The 21,554-nt window shown below is 47.4% G+C and overlaps 1 protein-coding gene across 10 annotated transcripts; it reads left to right on the forward strand.

Moving 5' to 3' along the window:
* Positions 1-777: 777 nt before the first annotated feature.
* On the forward strand, positions 778-21,079 carry Slc7a9 (solute carrier family 7 member 9). 10 transcript variants are annotated; one of them, XM_076932226.1, is made up of 16 exons: positions 778-920; positions 1,306-1,385; positions 1,647-1,752; positions 2,131-2,242; positions 4,910-5,057; positions 5,939-6,181; positions 6,595-6,720; positions 7,050-7,149; positions 8,325-8,369; positions 8,885-9,008; positions 9,723-9,826; positions 16,180-16,276; positions 16,871-16,933; positions 17,200-17,349; positions 18,805-18,979; positions 20,909-21,079. In XM_076932226.1, the coding sequence occupies exons 4-16, from the start codon at positions 2,156-2,158 to the stop codon at positions 20,971-20,973; spliced, it is 1,527 nt and encodes a 508-aa protein (XP_076788341.1). In that variant the 5' UTR covers positions 778-920; positions 1,306-1,385; positions 1,647-1,752; positions 2,131-2,155; the 3' UTR covers positions 20,974-21,079. The 10 variants fall into 10 exon arrangements, with proteins under 10 accessions (XP_076788341.1, XP_076788360.1, XP_076788387.1 ...); XM_076932245.1 differs by having other exon boundaries at positions 1,671-1,752; XM_076932222.1 differs by lacking the exon at positions 778-920 and adding an exon at positions 988-1,199.
* The last annotated feature ends 475 nt before the right edge of the window (positions 21,080-21,554 follow it).

Raw genomic sequence — 21,554 nt, forward strand, 5'->3', positions numbered from 1 at the left:
TAGGCTCCAAGGTAGCCAACCAAGATTCACTGCACTGGGGGAGGGCAGGACAATGGGGGAGGGGTATCTTCAGAGACTGTGGCAAGTAAGTAGTGTCTCTAGCAAGCAGATTTCAGTGCAGAGAAGGGGACAGAAACACAAGAAAGTTTGATTGTTAAACTCAGAGCTAAGGGCAGGCAGGCTAGCAGGCAGAGTTCAGATAACCACATCAAGGGAGGGGCGTGGGGGCATTTAAATTCTCAGCTTTTAAAACTAAGCCCAAACAAAGCAACACCACTTCTCAGTCAGTGCCCTGGCTCTGGGCCATAAAAGAGGACTCTGAAAAATATGTTCCCCCACCCCCAACCCCACAACTCTGGCCCTGATCTTTGGTTCCATCCCACTCTTGAGGATGTAGTTAGATCTTACCCTGGGGGAGTTGGTGCTGTTACATTTAAATGAGGAGCTTTGAGGCTGAAGAGAGGAGGTCTTGCCGGCTCCTGCTTGTCAGATAATGTCTCTGCTCCAACCGTCAGCTCCATTGCTGGTATGAGAAAAGTGGGCGGGACCAGTAGCCAAGACCCCCATTGAGCGGAGCCAAGGAACCCCTGGCTCCTCCCACTCAGATCTGAGACACAGGATTGGATCCTATCTATAGAGCCTCCTGTTGCTGGCTCTCTCTGAGCCACAGTTTCCTCTAGGGGGAAGCGAAGATCAAAGGTGACTCTTTAATGTTCCTTTCCCCCCCCCTCTATGGTCCAGCGATCAAGTCCTGGGTTCCTTGAACAGCATGTGATAGAAACCTGAGGGCATTTGGCTGGAGCCCTGGTGAACCGGAGCACCCTGTTTGAGCCCTCCTTTCTTTGATGGGAAGGCCTCACCCAACCTCCCCAGCTGCTCCCTCTGGGGCACCAGGACTCCTTGAAGGAAATTCCTGGGAGGTAGCAAAACAACCGGGAAAGAAAGTTACAGATTCAGCACTTTCAGTCTCCAGAGCCAGCCCAGTGAGATAGTAAAAGGCTGGTTCCAAAGTTTATTGCTGCGATTCCCCAGTTCTATGAGCGGTCTCCATTCCTGGAACGGAGAGATTTCTCCTTACAGGAAGTAGCTGATCTGGAAGAATCCGTTTTTTTACAAAAATGATCTAGGCCCAGATAAACAAAACCAAAATGTTCCTGGGGAAGCTGGACTTGTCTGATCTTCCTATTTTGTGTCTGGAGGTGTCTATCTGGGCTTTGTTGCTTAGAAGGAAAAAAAAGGGGGGAGGTGGGTGTTTAATAATTACCTTTGTTGACCTCTGTACTTTCTGGCTTCCTCCACACCTAGGCACAAGACATGGCCCTTCCTGGGGATTGGCCCTACAGTTGCGGACTGGGTGGTCAGCTGAGCGAGCATCATCGGCAAAGGTAAGGCCTGCTTCTGTCCAGCCTGGGGCCTAGACAGAGAAGGGATTTAGACACAGGGTACCACCATCACCTCTCTGTATGTTGTACGTTGAGATGGTTTACTCCAACAAATCACCCCTGCCTTAGTACGTTTCAATTCTTGGCTTATTTTCTTTCTTTCTCTCTCTTTCTTCCTTTCTTTCTCGCTCTTTCTCTCTCTCTCTTTCTTTCTTTCTTTCTTTCTTTCTTTCTTTCTTTCTTTCTTTCTTTTTTCTTCTAAAGACAGAGTCTTTCTATGTATCCCAGGTTGGCTTGACTTGCTGGGTAGCCCAGGCTGGCCTTGAACTTACTATTTTCTACCTCAACTACCCTGGTGCTGGGAGTACAGGTATGCATTAGCACATATGTAATATGTAATAATGTCTTTATAATTTTGAAAAAACAGTGACATTGGGTCATGGAAGTAGAGCATATTTTAAATGTACTGGGGGCAGGCAAAGTTATACAAGATAACTTTGGAAGAGCAATGGGAAGCTCTGTGGTGCGGACAGTGTTCATGTCTGGCTTTCACCCTGGAGTGGAGCAGAGTATTCTCAGGAGAGGGGGCGGGATGAAGGGCTGTGCTCTGCTCAGAGGGAGCAGCTCCCTGCTTTTGGTCAACCACCTAGATGCCCAAGCCTGAGTGAGACCTTGTTGACACCTCACCACCACCACCGGGCCCCCCTCCACTTTGCATATTGTTTGCACCCCCTAACTCTCCTTTCAGCCCCTGGAGCTAGCAGTGGGCAACAATGGAGGAGACAAGCCCGAGGAGACGGAAAGAGGATGAGAAATCCATCCAGAGTACTGAACCCAAGACCACAAGACTCCAGAAAGAGGTGAGGGGTTGGCAGGGTTGGGGTTGGCCAACCGGTACTGGGGAGTGGTGGTGGTCCCTAGGCTCCAATGGTCCCCAGAAGAAGCACAGGATTGCTTGCTTGTTTACTGAACCAAGGTCTTGCTGTGTAGCTCTGCCTGGCTCTGTAGCATCCTAAGAATTGAGATGACGGGCAAGCAGTACATGGTAGCGCCATGCCTGGTGATGTTTTGTGGTGCTGTTGTTTTTATAGTCTGCGTGTCAAGTCTTCCTGGAGCTGTAAACACAGCAGCTGTGAGCCACCATGTGGGCCCGGGGAATAGAACTTGGGTCCTCAGAGCAGTCCTCACTCTTAACTGCTGCATTGGCCCTCCACACCACGGCTGTCTTTAGTACATTTAAAAGTGAACAATCATCTGGACTTGTCTCTTGCACACCCACCAGTGAGTTCAGTGAACTCTTTTGAAGTCCATGTCTATGCACTAAGTCCATGCATGTGTTTCTCTGTGTCAGCAAGCCATCTGCCCTTACAGGGAGCCTGTAAACCAATGGTCCTTTCAAAAAGGATCAGAGAGGCCTCTGATGGCTGCTTCCCCTAGGCCTCCAGTCTCCTAACCACAGCTGGCCATCATCTGTCCCAGCTGTGGTGCTTGGGACGGTTGAGCCTCCAGCAACTGTGCTGCTGTGCACCAGAGAGCTCAAGCTAGCAGGAGGAGCTGACAGGTGGGACCAGCTGAGTGCGCGGAGGTGTTGGGGGGGCGGGGAGGCTGAGTCCCAGGGTAAGAGTGGAGGTGGATTGGAGCTGGGCACGCCACTCGGCACCTGTCCCAGGTGTGTAGGCAGAGCAGGAGCCAGACAACAAGGGCCATGAAGCCTTTTAGGCTCATGGATGAGGAACCAGGGCTCCAGAGCAGCTCAAGATAGGTTTTGAACTCCAGATGACTTCAAGGGCAACACTGGAGGACTGCGGTATGCCTAGCAGGTAGAGGGTCTGGAGAGGGCTGACATGAAACTGTGTGGCCTGGTGGGGGATGGTATATCCCAACTGAGGGTCAGCATGGAGTCTTTGTCCCCAGCAGCCAGGCTCTGGACACTAACATTGTCCTCCCTGCTAGTAGGAGTCCTGATCCCAGTAGTGTCTTCTTGGGACCCCATGACCCTGCAGCCACCCAGCATAGCAAGAAAACGCCAGGTGTCTACACTCAGGTGGCCAGATGCTGAATGGCCGCTGATGTCCAATTTGGAAGCTACCAGTTTCTCTGCTGGGGAAGGCTCTGGAGGTCTCCAGTGGCACTGAGACAAGCCCACACCCTGGGAGGGGCCGAGGAAAGAAAGGAAGCCCAGGCAGCCTTGCTCAGCCTAAAGCTGGATGGAAGCTGATTCTCCATTTGTGTTTGCAGAGTCCTGGGCAGCCTCCAAGGGCCAGCGGTATTAAGTAGAAACCTGCGGCAGCTTGTTTCTTTTCTTTTTTTAATTTTCCATTTATTTATTTTTATTGTTCCAACATTCACGTAAACATTTGTAACCTCAGTCATTTGAGCTTTCGTGTACGAGCTTTTTTCTTTATTTTGTAGTTCTACTCAGTTTTTTTTTTTTTTTTTTTTGACTCATTAATTGGTATTAAGTTTATTTTTGCCGGGCGGTGGTGGTGCACGCCTTTAATCCCAGCACTTGGGAGGCAGAGACAGGCGGATTTCTGAGTCCGAGGCCAGCCTGGTCTACAGAGTGAGTTCCAGGACAGCCAGGATTACACAGAGAAACCCTGTCTCGAAAAACCAAAAAAAAAAAAAAAAAAAAAAAAAAAAAGTTTATGCAAAATAAAATGTGCAGATTTGCTCCCCCTTTTTTCTTTTTGAGACAGGAGCTCATATAGGAAAAGCTTCAAACTCACCACATAGCCAAGGATGACCTCAAACTCCTGATCCCCCTGCCTCTACCTCTCAAGGGCTGGGATTTTAGGCCTGAGCTATCTGAGTGCTTTCCTAAAAAAATGTTTTTCCTAGAAAGCTCAGGCCTCTGAAGTGTGACCGTAGGAGATTTTGTCACTGTCACCAGTGTTCTGCTCTTGGGAGGTTTCTACTGTTCATGTGGTCAGGACTCAGTCTTTGAGTCTTGTCTTGATAGTGGGAAACGATTTTTCTTTTCCTTTTTTCTTTTTTCCTTCCCTTCTTCCTTCCTTCCTTTCTTTTTTTCTCCCCCAATCTCCTCTCAGAGTTTCACTATGTAGCCCAGGCTGACCTCAAAGTCAAGCCTCAGCTTCCCCAGTGCTGGGAACGCTGGTCATCACACCCACTGAAGAAGTCTGTTCTGTTCTCACCAACTGAGAGCCATTTTCCACAGGCTCTTCTTTGTGGAGGCCGAATGACCAGATAGATCAGTGTTTACATGGAATGCAGGAATCAAGCTCCGATTTCCCTTCCTGTCTGTCTGCCTCAATTCCACCCTCCTGCCCAGTGAAATGGGTGTGATGGGGGTATAGCCAAACCCTGGGGCAGTTCTGATGCCTCAGTGTAAGGAAATGGCCTGGTGTTCCCGTGGCAGCAGCACAGGGTAGACATGCCTGGGGCACGAGTCAGCTTGGGCTCTTGTGGCCACACTTGGGCCGGGAGTAGGGGGTGGGTGGGGGGGAGTCACCTCTGGCCCCGTGAACTCCTGGGTGGTAGAATTCATTCTATTCTTGCATGTCTAGGTGGGGCTTCTCAGTGGCATCTGTATCATTGTGGGGACCATCATCGGCTCCGGGATCTTCATCTCTCCCAAGTCTGTTCTGGCCAACACAGCATCCGTGGGGCCCTGTCTCATCATATGGGCAGCCTGTGGAATCCTGGCTACACTGGGTAATAGAGGCAACTCCCTGGTAACTTCTCTGTCAAGTGTGGAGACAAGCCATACAAGCACAGGGTCTCATTTGGTAGCCAGGGCTGGTCTCAAACTGTGGTATGCCTGTTGCAGGGGATGGGGTGGGGGGTGGGAGGCTGGGAGGCGCAGTGGTTCCCAGTCCTCTGCTTCCCCCCTCTCAGGGTGTCTAGCATTGCTGCACACCAGGCTGGAAGGATGAAGCAGAGCCCAGAAGGGGCAGGATTCTGCAGGATCCCGATCTGGCTGGGAGTGTGGGGGGGGGGTGGGGGGGGGGGGCGGGGGGTTCTCCGAGGATCTTAGTGTTACAGCTCTTTTAGACAAAGGCCTTCTCTGACAGTCATCAATGAAACAGCTCTCTCAGAGGATCTCAGCTTGTGTGCATACCTTTATTCTGGGTTGGCTTGTATACATATACTTTATTCAGGGTGAAGGGGGGGGTTACATATGGACCTTCGGAGAGTGGGAAGTGGTCCTTCTTAGGGTGAAGTTTCAGTGGCTAGACTTTAAAGTGCTAGGAATGCCTCCTTTGCATGGAGAGGTGTTCCAGGACTTCCAAGTACTTGCTGGGGTGGGGATTGAATTTGTAAGTCTGTCAAGGACTATTCGACCTTCCCCAGGTAGAAGGTATGAGGGGGTAGGGCTCCCCAGAAAAGTTCCTAAATGTTGGGATTATAGGCTTGCACTACCATGCCCAGCTGGGTTCCTTGTAGTGGATGTGTGGGAAATAAGGGTGAATCTGACTGCAGTTAAAGACCCAGCAGCCAGAACTGGGCTATTCAGAATGTGAGCCCCTAAAGGAGGAAGACCCTGTGGAATAGGATGGAACCTCATAAGGAGGGGGCTCCCTTCTGTGTTCCAGGCGCCCTGTGCTTTGCAGAGCTTGGCACAATGATCACCAAGTCAGGGGGGGAGTACCCCTATCTAATGGAGGCCTTTGGCCCCATCCCTGCCTACCTCTTCTCCTGGACCAGCCTGATCGTCATGAAGCCCACATCCTTCGCCATCATCTGCCTCAGCTTTTCAGAGTATGTGTGTGCGGCCTTTTACTCAGGCTGCACGCCTCCTGCTGTGGTGGTGAAACTCCTAGCTGCTGCCGCCATCTGTGAGTACTAGCTGGGTAGGGGGATGGGAAGGGGAGACAGGAAAGGCCTGAATTGTTGATGTCTTTGGGATTCTAGTCTTGGCTCTCGCTCCCCCAGCACAGCAGACCTGCAGGGTTTGGTGAAGCAGGCCCAGGTTGGCTATCCCAGAAGATGTCGGGCAACCCCCAGGCCTATGGGAGCTGCAGGAAGGGGGCTATCCTGGGCTTTCCTTGTTCAGGGCCTGGCTGCTTCTCCTTCACAGTCTGAGATTGGACTTGATTTCAAGGATCAACATTGGTGTACTTTAACATTGCTAAAGCTAGTTTATTCAACTCTATTCCCATGGTGGGGCGGGGAGGATAGAAAAGAAAGGATTTCTAGGACCTTGGGAAAAACCGTGAATACAGAATGTTACCCGATTTGGGCCTTCCAGTGCTTATCACTACAGTGAATGCGCTGAGCGTGCGACTTGGCAGCTATGTCCAGAATGTCTTCACGGCAGCCAAGCTGGTGATTGTGGCCATCATCATCATCAGCGGACTGGTCTTCCTGGCCCAAGGTGAGGTGCGGCAGGATGGAAGAGCAACCCCCACCTGGCATGTGACTTTTTGTCTTCTGGAGCAGTCTTGCCCACTAGCATGTGTGTTTTGTGGTTTATATATTTGCCCTTGCTTAATGGATGGATTGACTGATTGATTGATGATACAAGAACTTACCATATAGCCCAGGCTTGTCTCTAACTTATAATGCTCCTGCCTCAGCATCCTGAATGCTGGGATGACAGACATGTACTATCACACATAGTTTTGGTTCCTTCTTTCTGGTAGAGAGGGGAATGCAGTGAATGTCTGGTCAGCTAATGTTCTTCACTGTCTGGCTTAATTTCAGGACATGTAAAGAACTTTCAGAATTCTTTTGAGGGTGCACAGACCTCTGTGGGTTCCATCAGCCTGGCATTTTACAATGGACTCTGGGCCTATGATGGGTGGTAAGCACTCCCGAAACATTCCAAGTCCACACTAGTGAGGTCTTTATGATGCTTTGATTTCAGCTGCCATAGAGAGCAAAGATGTTCCCTTTCTGGGGCACGGCAGCACCTCTAGCTCCACCTTCACAGTCCTTTTACATGAGGTGTTCAAACCCTGACCTTCGTGGGGTCACATGATTACCTTAACCCTTGGAACTGGCACCAGCCCCTGACAGTGCCCTGTGAGGGTATAGTTGGTGAAGCCTTGTGTAGAATCTTTACCTGGAGAATACCATCTGAGCTGAATGGAGGCAGCACAGGCTGCCCAAACACCTGACCAGACCAAGGATTTCAATGGTACTACCACAGCAGTTCAGGAGACATTAAATGGACCGTGCTGTGTCCCTCAAGGCAGAAGCATGGCCATGGTGTTGCTGGCCCTCCCCTGTAACCACTGGTTCAGGGTTCATCCTTCTTTCAGCCTCTTTCCAGATTTTCGAGGTACCTTGAATATTCTTGGAAATTCCCATGATTTCCACAGAGAGCAAAGATGTAACCCAGTGACACACAGCTAGCTCTTGGCAGTTGCAAGGAAGACCTGTAACCAACAGGACCTAGGGAGCAGAAGTTACCCTGCACTGGTGTGGAAAGCTCACGTGGGCCTTTTTTCCCCCCTCAGCACTAAGCACTCCTTGCATTATTTTATTTTGTTCTATTTTTAATGTTGAGGATAGAATCTAGGGCTTTGTATATGCTAAGAAAGCATTCTATTGACAAGACACCTCCCCAGTCCAGACCCTCCACCCTCCACCCCCACCCCCTACTCATTGTGGGATTCTAGGCATGTGCTCTACCACTGAGCCACACCCCCAGCCCGTCACTGGGGGAGTCTAGGCAGGGGCTCTACCACTGAGCCACACCCCCAGCCCCTCACTGGGGGATTCTAGGCAGAGGCTCTACCACTGAGCCACACCCCCAGCCCCTCACTGGGGGATTCTAGGCAGGTGCTCTACCACTGAGCCACACCCCGAGCCCCTCACTGGGGGATTCTAGGTAGACACGGATGCTGAGCCATGTCTTTCTGTCCTACAGTAGAAATCTTAATATGAGCCAACATTTATCATTGCTCCACAAACTTAGCCAAGAGAATCATGTAGCACATCATGGTGTCATCCTTGTTACTTTTCTTTGTCTAGGAACCAACTCAACTATATCACTGAAGAGCTTAGAAACCCTTACAGGTAAGAGCATTGCAGAGGGGAGGAGGTGATGTTCCCACAGCGTATTTCTCCTCTGTGGGGAGACAGTGGAGCTTCTGCCTCTTTCCACTATTCTGTTAGTCCATGAGCCTCTTCCACTCAGTCGATTCCACTCCCCACCCCTGTGGGCGTGGAAGCCAGGGCCTTGAGCATTCTGGGCAAGTGCTCTACCACTGGGCTATGCCCTGCCTGAGTGAACAACAGTACCCTTTGTGCTCATTATCCCATTAGTTGTCTCTGTTGGACAGTGGCACGGCTGGTAATTGGAAGGAAGAACACTGACTTTCTTTATCTCTGCTTTATTTTGCTTTAAGCCATTCAAGTCTCCTGTCTTGGAAATGCCTTTGAAAACGTCTCTCATCTCTGTTGGGGCTCCTGTGGAGTAGAAGCAGGGTAGAGAGGAGGGAGAAAATAGACCAGATGAAAAATGTCAGCAGTACCAGTTTCACAGGATGCTCTGGTGTGACTCTGGGTTCCCGTATCTTTGTCACTCTCAGAAACCTGCCCATGGCCATTGTCATTGGGATTCCTCTGGTGACAGTATGTTACATCCTCATGAATATTGCCTACTTCACGGTGATGACCCCAACAGAGCTCTTGCAGTCTCAGGCTGTGGCTGTGGTAAGTGGCTGGCACAGTGACCTTTGGAAGGAGGGAGACTCAGAGCAGACGGACTGGGCACATATCTAGGCTGGGGGCCAAAGGCGGTGGGTAAGACTGTCAACATGCAGCAGGCTGTGGCTCCTGGGTCCTCAGCCTCCCTCCCAGCCGCATGTAGCAATGGCTGAAGGACTGTGGGCTGGAGTCCTCAGAGGAAGGAGGGAGAAGAATGCAATGAGTGAGAGGAGGTAACTTTAGTAATGGGTTGTGGGACCTAGGCTGAGTAAGGGTACCAGGGCACCTAGGATGTTGAAAGGCCATGAACCTGAGACTGGAGGTTGAAAGAAGGTCATACCTGGTGAAGGGATGCTTGCAAGGTAGGGCTAGGAGGTGAGGTAATTGAGGTGAGGTGGGGCCAGGAGTGAGGTAATTGAGGTGAGGTGAGGCCAGGAAGTCAGTGGGGTGAGTTAGGGCCAAGATAAGTGAGGTTTGTCCAGGGAGGTGAGGTGGAGCTGGGAAACAGGTGAGAAGAAGTAGGGCCAGCAAGTGAGGGTCAGGACAGTGAGGTGACTGACAGAGATACCAGGGTGGTGGGCAAGGGTCCTGTCACTGGGCTGCTCTGAAGCCTTCTCCCTTTTCTCCAGTAGAGAGCCCCAGAGGCTGTGCACAGTAAAATGACATGGGGCTGTGGGTGCCCAGTGAGATCCCTCAGGATGGTACTCTGCTTTTCTGCAGACCTTCGGAGACCGCGTTCTCTATCCAGCATCTTGGGTAGTCCCACTTTTTGTGGCATTTTCAACCATTGGTGCTGCTAACGGGACCTGCTTTACAGCGGGCAGGTAGGGTACCCCCTCCTTGTCACACTCTCTGGGGACAAGAAAGTCAATGAGGGACCCCTGCATCCTTAAGGCTCTCTGCTAAGTTAAACCCCACATCGGGGCTGAACCCAGAGCGCACTGGGTGCACAAACGTGTACAAACTCTGAAGTCTATGCAAGGGATGTGGCGTGATCCTGGAAGTAAAGTAGCCAGGAAGGGGTGGACAGCCTTGCTGGATGGAATTGGGCATGACGTGTGCACTTTGGTCCTGTGCTCTAAAGTAGGGAACCTTGCCACTTTAGGACCAGGCAGAGGGGAGGGTCACTCAGTGAACAAGGCTTGTCTTTCACTTGGCACTTTCTACGTTGCATTTTTCTCCCCGGATGATCCTTCCTGAACATTCTGTCATGTTAATATCTGCACGGACTTGACCAGGAATTGACAGGCTTTCCTATAAATGGACAGATGTCAATGGCTGTAGGCTTGCAGGCTATCATCTGTCTGTCACAGCTTAATTCTGTGGAGCCCTGAACAGCTGTGGGGCTAGCCACATGAGCAGGTGTAGTTTGCCACTCTCTAGATCCCGCTGGCTGTGCTGTTTCTCTTTGTGAGGCATATGCTTTAAGGCCCTGGTGATGGGCCAAGCATGAGTTGTTTTTATGAACACTGTTGTGGGGAACATTCTAGAACATGTCTTTGCCCAGGGTAGTGCTCTGAATGGATAGACTTCCAAGTGGGGCTGCCCAGTATCACATGTTAAAAGTGAATCCACACTACAAAATAATTCTGCTAAAGTGTGTATGGAGGCTAGCCCCCAGCTTTCTTCAGGTCCTGTGTTCCATCCCTAGCAAGGAAGGAAAAGAAGGGAGAGAGATAGAGATGGGAAAAAAAAAAAAAACCTTTCAGTTAGTCTAGGGTCTTGATCTTTATGTGTAAATTTTGTTTTCTAATTAGCAACTAATTGCATGTGTTTCTGAGCTACGTTGAGATGTTTCGATACCTGGATGTATTGTAGAATAAGGAAGTTAACCTATCCACCACCTCCCATGCTTACTGGTTCTTTCTGGTGAGAACATTTCACCCTAACTCTTAGCAGTTTTGAAATATGCATCAATAAAGCAGCAGTAGACATATGTATAAACATCTCTCTCTATAGTAGGATCCAAGAGTCCCTCAGGTATCTACCCAGCAGTGTTAAAGCTGGGCTATATGAAAGACCTGCTTTGAGTTTTTTGAGGAGATTCACACAGATTTCCAGTGACTGTACCAGTTTACAATCCCAGTGATAGCGAATAAGGGTTCCTCTTTCCCCTAATCTTTGTCATCATTGTTGAAATTTGTTTTCCTGTGGTCATCTTGACTGGAATAAATAGAACCTCAAAATAGTTTTCAGTTGCATTCTGCCGTGGCTAAGGATGCTGGACACTTTGTATCCATTTGATGACGCCTGCTTGCACGTGTGTGTCCCTGTGGGCATGCAAGTGCTGCGGCACACGTGGAGAGGTCAGTGTAAGTTTCAGGAGCCACTTCTTTCCTTTCACGATTGTGAGTCCCAGAGTCAAACTCCACTGCTAGGCTTGACAGCAAAGATTTTCATCTGATGAGCCATCTTTCTACCCAACCAAGTGTGTTGAACACTTTGTTTGCAGACAGGGTTTCTCGCTGTAGCTCTGACTCTCTTGGAACTCGCTCTGTAGACCAGGCTGGCCTTGAACTCACAGAACTCACAGAAATCTGCCCCCCAAATCACCACAACTGCCCAGCTTGTTAAACATTATTTAAAGTGCTTATTAGCTGTTTGTATTTCTGCTTCTGTTTTGTTTTGTTTGTTTTGTTTTTTGTTTGTTTTGTTTTTTGTTTTTGTTTTTTTTGTTGTTGTTGGTTTTGTTTTGTTTTGTTTTGTTTTTTGAGACAGGGTTTCTCTGGCTGTCCTGGAACTCATTCTGTAGGTCAGACTGGCCTTGAACTCAGAAATCTGCCTGCCTCTGCCTCCCAAGTGCTGGGATTAAAAGGCGTGCGCCACCAGTGCCCGGCTGTATTTCTGCTTTTGAGAATTCTTTATTCAATATCCCTTTTTAAAAATTGTTTCCTAGCTAATTTTTAAGTGATTTGTGTATTCTAGATATTAATTCACTGTCAGATGTGAATTAATTAATTAGGCCAAGATTTTATCCCATTTTGTGGTCTTCCTCTTCACCCTGTTAACTGTTTTCCTTTGTTGTGTAGGAGGCTTTGAATTTCACTATTTTCCATTTGTCAATTTTCACTTTCTTTCTTGAGTGACTAGAGTCTTTCAGAAAGTCCTTACTTATATCTGTTTCTTGAAGTGTTTCCCTTTTCCTCTGTTTTCAGAGTTTTCTGTTATATATATGTAAATTTTAGTTATCTATGTATGAGTGCTCTGCTGCATATACATCCGCCTGCCTGAAGAGGGCATCAGATCCCCTTATAGATGGCCGTGAGCCACCATGTGGTTGCTGGGAATTGAACTCAGGACCTCTGGAAGAGCAGCCAGTGCTCTTAACCACTGAGTCATCTCACCAGCCCCCATCGTGTTTTATATTAAGGTTTTTGACCCACTAGGAGTTGATCCAGCTCTCCCCGCTCTCCCCAAAACCCCCAGTACTGGAGTTACAGGCATTTGCCCACCATGCCTGGCTTTCCTCCCCTCAACTTTGGTTAATTTTTTTTTTTTTTTTTGACAATTTCATACATGCACATACTGCATTCTTATCGTTACTGCTGACACCTTTTGAACCCCACCCACACCCCTTCTAGTTCCCTTTCCCAATTCATGTGTTTTAGCCAGGGGCATTTGTGAGACTGTTTGGAAGCCAGTATTTGGAGGCTGGTTAAGTAAGAACATAACTGAAAATGCATTTGGGTATGTTCTGTTTTCTTCCTTCCAGTTGACTTAGGGTCTTCCTTAGTCAGTATCAAGTGATCTTCTTTTTTTTTTTTTTTTTTTTTTTTTTTTTTTTTTTTTTTTTTTTTGGTTTTTTTCGAGACAGGGTTTCTCTGCGTAGCCCTGGCTGTCCTGGAACTCACTCTGTAGACCAGGCTGGCCCCGAACTCAGAAATCCGCCTGCCTCTGCCTCCCAAGTGCTGGGATTAAAGGCGTGCGCCACCACCGCCCTTCAAGTGATCTTCTTTATGATAACAGCAATACCTGATTATTTCCCATCCCTTTTCCTGCCTTTTATGGTGAGATGCATTTCTCCGAACCAACAGAGAAATGATTCCTACTTTTCTTTAAAATTTATTGATTTTATTGAGACAGGGTTTTTCTCCATTGCCCTGGCTGTCCTGGCACTCCCTATACACTGGGCTTGACCCTATACCACCTGCCTCTGCCTCCTGAATTAGAAGTATGTGCCATTATACCTGGCATGAGTCCTCCCTTTTGATTCAGTCTTCTAGCTTTTGATTAGGGAGTTGAAACCATATATATTCAGTCATTGAAATGTGTGCCTGTCATTTTTCTGGTTTTGTAGTGGTTGATGGTTTCCAGTCTTCTGATTATTCTAGCATGGATTGTCCTTTCCTGTGGCCTCATGGGTGCAGTCATCTCTCCCTTCGATTCGAAAGATTCCTTCAAGTATCTTTTGTAGAGTTGGCTCAGCTGTCACAAGTCCCTTTAGCCTGTTGTAGGCAGCTTTCTGTCTCCGATTATCATAATACCTTTGCTGGGTTGGCAATCATCTTTCAGTACTTGAAAGGTCTCATTCCAAGCCCTCTTAGCTTGATTAAAAATGATATTTGTGTGCATTGAGTATGGGTACCCACATACCATGTGTGTGTCTCTGTGTGGGGTGGTCAGAGGACAACATCTGGGAGTTCTCTCTATCATAAGATATGGGTTCTGGGGCACACACTGGTTGACAGGCTTGGCAGGGCCTTTTCCCACTGAGCTATGGATCTTAGCAGCCCCTCCTGCTGCCGAGAAATCTGCTGGTACTACTCTGGGTTCACTGTTACAGAGGAGCGGGTGCTTCTCTTCTGCCTCTGTCAATACACATTTTATTGAATATATACAACACAACTTTGTCTTAGGAATTTATCAACTTCATTCAAGGCATCCTTTCCGGCCTTGGGACACTAACATCTTGTGATCATTCAGTCTTTCAACTCGAGCATAAACTGTGATTTCTCCCAAGGATTTTGTTTTCTTTTTTAAGTTTTTTTTTAAATATCTTTTATCATGTTTATTAAAAAATCACTGTATAGTTTTTCATGCTGTTATGACATTTTTTTTGGTTTTTCGAGACAGGGTTTCTCTGTGTAGCCCTGGCTGTCCTGGAACTCACTCTGTAGACCAGGCTGGCCTCGAACTCAGAAATCCGCCTGCCTCTGCCTCCCAAGTGCTGGGATTAAAGGTGTGTGCCACCACTGCCCGGCTGACATCTAGATCTTTAAATGTCATTTTCTAATAGTTTTTTTTTTGGGGGGGGGGGTAGTGTATATAGGTACAAATATTCTAAGAATCTTACTTTGTAACTCTAGATAGCCTGGAACTCACTATGTAGACCAGGCTAGTCTCAAACCCACAAAGATCTGCCAGCTTTTGCCTCCCCAGTGCTAGGATTAAAGGTGTGCGCCACCACACCTTGTTTATAGATGCAGTTTTGACATCTGTGCTGCTACAAGTTCCTTCAGACTTTTGCTCTTGTAATTTTACCTCTTGTAAATATAAAGTCATGCAAACATCGTCTGTAACTCAGTTCTAAAATATATCCAACTCTTCTCTAAGGGTTGTTTAATAGAGATTTTTGTTACTTCTTCCATTTCTAGCCTTGGGCAGATCCGCTTCCTGCTTCCGTCACTGTTCGCTCTAGATCTTACATCTAAGTGATGTTTGTAACTGACTCTGTCAAGATCACATGCTCTTGAGTTCATGAGAATGGCAGTGCGTCAGGGCTCTCCTTCTCCTTGCTGAGTGGGACTCCATTGTATGGTAGACACTCTGTTTATCGTCAGTTGAACCTTTGGGATATTTCTATTATTGGCGGTTAAGCCTAATGCTGTTATGCACATTCATCTTTTATTTTACATGCATGTTTTTTTTTTTTTTACGTGGAGTACATTTTCATCTTGGTTAATTTCTAGGAATAGAATTATAAACTCACATAATAACTTAATTTTTGATTGTTAATAGAAACTCGTAGACCCCCAATTATGTATTTGGAAGAGAAAGGTCGGACCTGTTTTTATGAGGTTAAAGCGGTGGTACTGGTTAGGATGTGGCTTCGTGGCAGAGCCTGTGCTTAGCATGTGCAAAGCCCTGACTTCATTCTTAGAACAATAAAGAAAAAAGGACTAGTACATTAAATAAGACTTGGATGATTTTCTCAGTTGCTTACAACATTAGGAAAATTACGTTGTAGACATTTCTCTTCTCAAAGACTTAATGAAGCACATGTCCTTATATAGTCAGAACCTCCTCCTAAACTATGACTATATTTCAAAGAGGCTGCCAAAGAGTTCTGGGTAGGTATCTTTGGCCTGTGTTATTTTACCAAACTGTAACTAGAAATTGTGGTCTTTATTGACATCAATACTTCAGAAATATTTTGTTTAGAATTTTATACTCAATTACATGTCTGTGTGTCTGTGTGTCAGTATGTACATGTGGGTGGAACACCTGTAGATGGAGGAGGCATCTGAGTCCCTGGAAGCCGCAGTTACAGGCAGTTGCAACTTACCCAGAATATGTGCTGTCAATTCCAGTCGGGTCCTCTGCAAGAGCAGTCTGCACCCTTTATCTACTGAGCCATCTCTACAGCCCCCATTTGATTTATTTCTGTGAGAGTGTGTGTGGGTGCCAAAGGTGTCAGATCCCCTTGAACTAGAGTCACAGGCTATTATGAACAACCTACCATGAGTACTGGAAACTGAGTCCCCCTCCTCTGGAAGATCAGCCAGTGCTCTTAAATTCTTAAGCATGACAACTTTCTCATATGTATTTTAGATTTTTTTTCTCTGCTTCACATTTTAAACTGATTGCCAGATGAAGAGGAATCTGGAAGGGGAAGAGGTTTTGTCTGTTCAGGTACCCCTAATACACCTTGAGAACATGGGGACCCCAAAGGCTCAGGTCTGTTAAGCTTCCTGGCCCGAGCTCCACACCCTGGTCTAGTTTTTACATTTTCTTTCTTGCATAAGTCTTGGGAGTTGAGCAGGTAGCTACTCATAAACCATGTCTCCCCTGCCCAAATGACTTCCATGGTACCAGGATGCTGTGTGAATTCCTCACAGGTGCAGCTAACCTTCACACGTGCTCACTCTTCAGCCCCTTGCAGATAACAGTCTACTAGAAGATGGCCTTGCTGGTGACCTCAGAGGCGTCCTCTCTGTTCCCTGTATTGTTCTTTCAGGCTCATCTACGTGGCAGGTCGGGAAGGCCACATGCTTAAAGTGCTGTCCTACATCAGTGTCAAGCGCCTCACGCCGGCCCCTGCCCTCATATTTTATGTAAGTATGGATTCCACCCCAGATGGCAGCAGAAAGCGGAGGGGTCTCTTGCCAGGAGATCCAGTAGAGCTGTGCTGCCGAGCCCAGGCTTTCTGAGAGAACCAGGCTCTCTCATTCTTAGACATAACCCAGAAGCTTCCAAGCCTCTGCGCCCTGCTACCTATATGGATGGACTTATCTGTTCTGAGGCAAATGACAGGAAGGCCTATAGCTCCAGGGAGGGGAATAAGGGCCTTCATGGTGGTTGCTAACAGCCTCTGACTTCAGCCTGTTAACTCGGGTTATCCCTCATGGCTGTGGTTTCTTGGTGATAGGTAGGCCTGGCTCAGGGCCGGAACACTAGGTCATGTTCATTTCCCCACTGACTCTGAAGATGAGTAAACAGACTCAGAAACTGGGATCCCAAGTCCAAGACCGGGTCACAAATGCAGTCATGACCAGACCTGAATTTCGTCATAGTAAAAACTATGTTAAAGTCATCCTTATAAAGCTGGTGTACAAAATGTGTGTGTATATGTGTGTATAACAGAAACAATATGTATGTATGTATGTATGTATGTATTTTTTTTTTCTTGCTTAAAATCGTGACTTTAGGTCAGACGTGGTCGGCTATACCCAGCACTCAGGAGGCTGAGGCAGGAAGACCACAAGTTTCAGGTCAGCCTGGCTTATAGAGCAAGACTGTGCGTGTGCATGTGTGTGTGCACGCATGTAAGAGCGCAAATATCCAAGGGCACAATTTCACAGATTCAAAGCTTGTCCAAGTTCTTCCTGTGGAGCCTTGAGAACAGATATCACAGTGGACCAGCCTGCTGGGAGACAGAGGAAGTCTGCAGGAGAGGCTGCTGCCTTAGCCTTCTGTGAGGACAGTGACAGTGTCTGTGTGCACTGGCAACCTAAAACATGACTCTTCTTCCTACTAGGGTATAATAGCCATCATTTACATCATCCCCGGGGACATCAACTCCTTAGTCAATTATTTCAGTTTTGCTGCATGGCTGTTTTATGGTATGACAATCCTAGGACTCATTGTGATGAGATTCACAAGGAAAGACCTAGAGAGGCCCATCAAGGTAAGTCTGTGCTGACTGTCACAGCAGCTTTGGTTTCTGGCAAGAATTGGAAAGCAGCCATTTCTAATGCTCTTCATCCTGACTGCTCTGCTGTTGAGCATCCCTCGCTCATTTCAAACGATACCTTATGATCCACGCAGTCACTGGGGGTTGGACTCCACTGTCTAGCCAACATCGAAAAGCACATGCTTCGAGGGGAAGGCTGGAACTAGTTCAACCAACAAAATGTTTTCTGGTGCAAATTATAGAACTTTAAAAATGTCTTGGACATCCACTTCTTTTTTTTCTCTGCCTCCATCCCCAAGTCACTTCTAGAATGTGTGTGGGTGGGCGGGGGGCGGGGGGGCAGAGACAACAGCATCATCAGACCCCTTTGACCACACTCGGACCAGAAGACAATCCAGTGCTACCCAAGGGGAGAGGATGCAAGTCAGTCTGCTGTCCGGTCAAACTGACCTTGAGGAACAGATCCCAAGGGAGGGATGCAGGAGGTCTTCCTGCAGTCTCAGCACTCGGGAGCAGAGAGGGAAGACTGCTGTGAGCTCAGTCCAACAAGGATATGTCTATCTACATGAGATTTTGTCTTGGGGTGGTGGGAGGTACAGAGAGAGGAGGGGGAGAGAGAGAAAAATATCAGGCAAATGAATAAATAGAAAATAGATTGTGATCTTATCAGATAAGTACCCAGATTCAAAGCCTTGCTTAAGACAAAGGTTAAAAACAAAACAAAACAAAATACCACCACCACTACCCAACTCATTAATAAAAGCCAGAATGCACGCTGAGATAGCAGCGAAGAAGCCTATTCACCAATTTACCAGCAACTGTGTTCACAAAGCTGCAGGAGAAGCAGAACCAAACCTACTAACAGGCAGCTTGGAAACACACACCTTAGTCTGCAGCAGGTCCAGACCCATCATTGGTAAAAGCAACTGAAGGTCTGAAAACTAAAGCAAGGTGGAGAGCAGCCTGAGTTCAGAGCCTAGACACTCCCATCAAGATCTGAGCAAGCACAGAGACCTGCCTCCTCAAAGACGTGGGTGGTCAGGTGGGACTGTCCTATGGCGTTCCAGCCAAAGTGTTCCTTCTTTCACCTGTATGTAGCCACCTCTTTGCAGAAAGTGAGCCTTAACACATAGAGGAAAAGCCACACAGAGCTAGTGTCGGACACTCCATGCCATTTCTCTAATCTGACGGGACACAGGAGGCAAGGGAAGGGAGGGAAAATGGAATTTGAAAGCAGGCAGCTTTAATTTGGTAGAGACACAAACTTTTTAATATTCAAATGAAGCATCTGCTTTTGCACATTCTAGTAAAGACAAGACAAAGGTGGAAGAGGCGAAACGATGGGCAAACTTTTGCTGGGCTTCTCCACGCCTGTCTTGTTTCTAACAGTTTCAAAGGGAAACAGGAGCCGTCTCATGCTCACATGCTGATGTTCTGTTCTGCTTGCAGGTGCCTATCTTCATCCCTATCCTTGTGATTCTCATATCTGTTTTCTTGGTTCTGGCCCCAATCATCAGTGAGCCGGCCTGGGAATATCTCTACTGTGTGTTGTTCATACTGAGTGGACTTATATTTTACTTCCTTTTTGTCTACTACAAGTTCGGATGGGCCCAGAGAATCTCCAGTAAGTATCAACAGAAGGGCATAAGGAAAGTGCACTGGCTTGACTCAGCACATCACAGTTCCTTTTCAGCTGCACACTCCCCACTGTCACCCTCTGGATCCACCCTTGGTGTTCTCTGTTCCTGTCAATTACTGTAACAAGGAGGCAGCAAAAGCACCATTGTGTATTGCCAAATACACATTCACTGCTAACAATTTTCCATGAGGACCACACTGAGGGTGTAGTTTACAGGCATCTATACAGTCTCATCAGATGAGGTCTTTCAGAGCATGGCCTTTACTGTTGTTGCTAGTTTGAGGCCAAAGTTACCCCAAAGTGACAGCTAGAACCAGAACCAGGTATAAGACAAAGGCCTGAATCCCCCTCCTCCATCCCCACCTCCACCCCCCACCTCAGCCACAGGTCTCTGTTCTGCTGTCCTGGTCCTCAGCTGTTTGGACAAATGTTTTAAAAATTAGCTCATGTTTCTCTACATGGAAAGTAAGATGTCCAACACCACTAACAGAGACTAAACTACGCCTGGTTTTGTGTTTTGAGACAGGGTCTCACTGTGTAGCCTAGGTTGGCATCCCAACTCTTGGTCTTTCTGCCTCAGCCTCCCCGGTGCTGGGATTACAGGTGTTGTGTCACTGCACTCGGGTCTGCTTTACTTTTAAAGTCTAACTATCATATTTAGTGTTCTGCTATAGAGCAGATTTGGTCCCAAGAAACTCTAGCCTCAAGGCTCCTGAGCATCCATCCGTAGGTGGTGATGGAACTGTAGCATGTCTCCTCACTGTATGGTGTCCCTTAAGGACAGGGACTGGGCTGTGCAGTTGAATCCTGGATCAAGCACAGGGTGTTGTGTACTACAGTCACTTAGTGTTAACTGAGTGACTGTAATTAGAACCTGCCTCTTCCAGCTGGGCATTGCAAGCCGGGAATCCCAGTACTGGGGCAGAGGTAGGAAGGTTATAGGAAAAAAAGAGAACCTGTTTTATTTATTTACCTATTTTTCTGTGTAGCTCTGGCTGACCTGGAACTCACTCTAGACTAGGTTGGCTTTGAACTCACAGATATCTGCCTGCTTCTACCTCTCAAGTGCTGGGATTAAAGGCATATGCCACCACTACAGGGCTTTGAAAAAAAAAAACTACCTTTTAAGTATAATGTCTGGCCTGCAACTTAAGACAGGGACTTATAGTTGATAGCCAAATGGAGCTGCAGATGGGGGGGTGGGGGGGGAGGGGCACCTTCAGCTTAGCAGTGCCAGACATTCTCTGCCCATGCTAACTCACCTGTCAAAGCTGGCACCTCACTTACCTCACAGGGATGCAAGAACCAAGAGGGAGAACTGATTTCCTGTTGGCCAAAGTACAGTATGGTGTTTCCCTTTCCCAGGATCACTAGCCCCTCCCCTCTTCAGAGAGAGGGAAGCCTTGCAGAAAGCTAAGGACAGTCAGCATCAGGTTACAGCTGATCGCCCTGATGGATTAACTGGCAGCCTAGAGAACCAAGCTGCTCACTGGACTATCTGCTAAGGCCTGATGACAAACCGATATAAATACGACTATCAGGAGGCTGAAGCAGGACTGAGGCCAGCCTGTGCTGCACAGCAAAACCTTGTCTCAAACAAACAAATGAAAACATTGAATTAGTCTAAGGTAGTGAAAACAAAATGAACAATTTGTATTTTAAATAAAATGTCATCCTAGTCACTGCAGATTCATCCATGCAGCAGATACACATGATTGAGTTTAGAATATAGTTCTTTGGTAGGAACTAACTTACCTCTGAAGAACCCATGCAGTGACTAGGGCAATTCTGACTGACTGTGAACCTCAGTTGTCCGTAATGCAGGGTCTAGCCCATGACACATCACTGGAGTCACAACAATGAAGCCTTGTGGCCATTCTAACTGCACCTATGTCTTGGCTTCTTATATTCCAGGGCCGGTTACCAAGCACCTGCAGATGCTGATGGAAGTTGTCCCACCAGAGAAGGACCCGGAGTAAAAGCTCCATCACTCGTAGCCCAAAGCTATGATCAATTTATTTTTGTAAGCAATTATTTGTGGTTATTTCTTCCTGGTGTTTTTCTTAATGAAAATCTGTATTCAGATATTTTTTTAATGTTATTTTTAGCTATCCCTATTTCTATGAGTTAAGGGTCTTAACTAGAGGTAAGATATGTTTTCTGACATTATCAGGAGTGCTAGATGTGGTGGCACATGCCTCTAATCCTAGCACGGGCAGTGGACCTTTGTGACTTTGAGACTAGCCTAGACTATAGACTGAGTTCCAGGCCAGCCAGGACTACACTTGAGACCCTGTCTACAAACAAACAAACAAACAAATGGAAAATAGAAACCCCTAAGTTACCAGGAGCTGTCACCCATTACCTGACAGGATGGATGGTTGGGAAGGCTGCAGAACAGTGTGCCCGCTGCAGAAGTACTGAATAATAAGTAGCAAGGCACAGCACCTACCGAATGAAGAGGAAGCTGGGCGGCAGCTCAGGCTTGCCTAGCACAGGACGGCTCTGTGTTTGTTACAAACAGAACAAGCAATCCCCAAACTCAACCAAGTCCACAGGT

Source organism: Arvicanthis niloticus, chromosome 1 (genome assembly GCF_011762505.2).
Source record: "Arvicanthis niloticus isolate mArvNil1 chromosome 1, mArvNil1.pat.X, whole genome shotgun sequence".
Lineage (NCBI taxonomy): Eukaryota > Metazoa > Chordata > Mammalia > Rodentia > Muridae > Arvicanthis > Arvicanthis niloticus.

What these genes read in the sequence shown, in the direction of transcription:
- Slc7a9 (XM_076932226.1), top strand. Translation starts at nt 2,156, where the DNA reads ATGGAGGAGACAAGCCCGAGGAGACGGAAAGAGGATGAGAAATCCATC. An exon ending in CCCCTGCCCTCATATTTTAT is followed by an intron (nt 16,277 to 16,870) that starts GTAAGTATGGAT and finishes TCGTGACTTTAG; the next exon opens with GTCAGACGTGGTCGGCTATA. An exon ending in ATGGGCCCAGAGAATCTCCA is followed by an intron (nt 18,980 to 20,908) that starts GTAAGTATCAAC and finishes CTTATATTCCAG; the next exon opens with GGCCGGTTACCAAGCACCTG.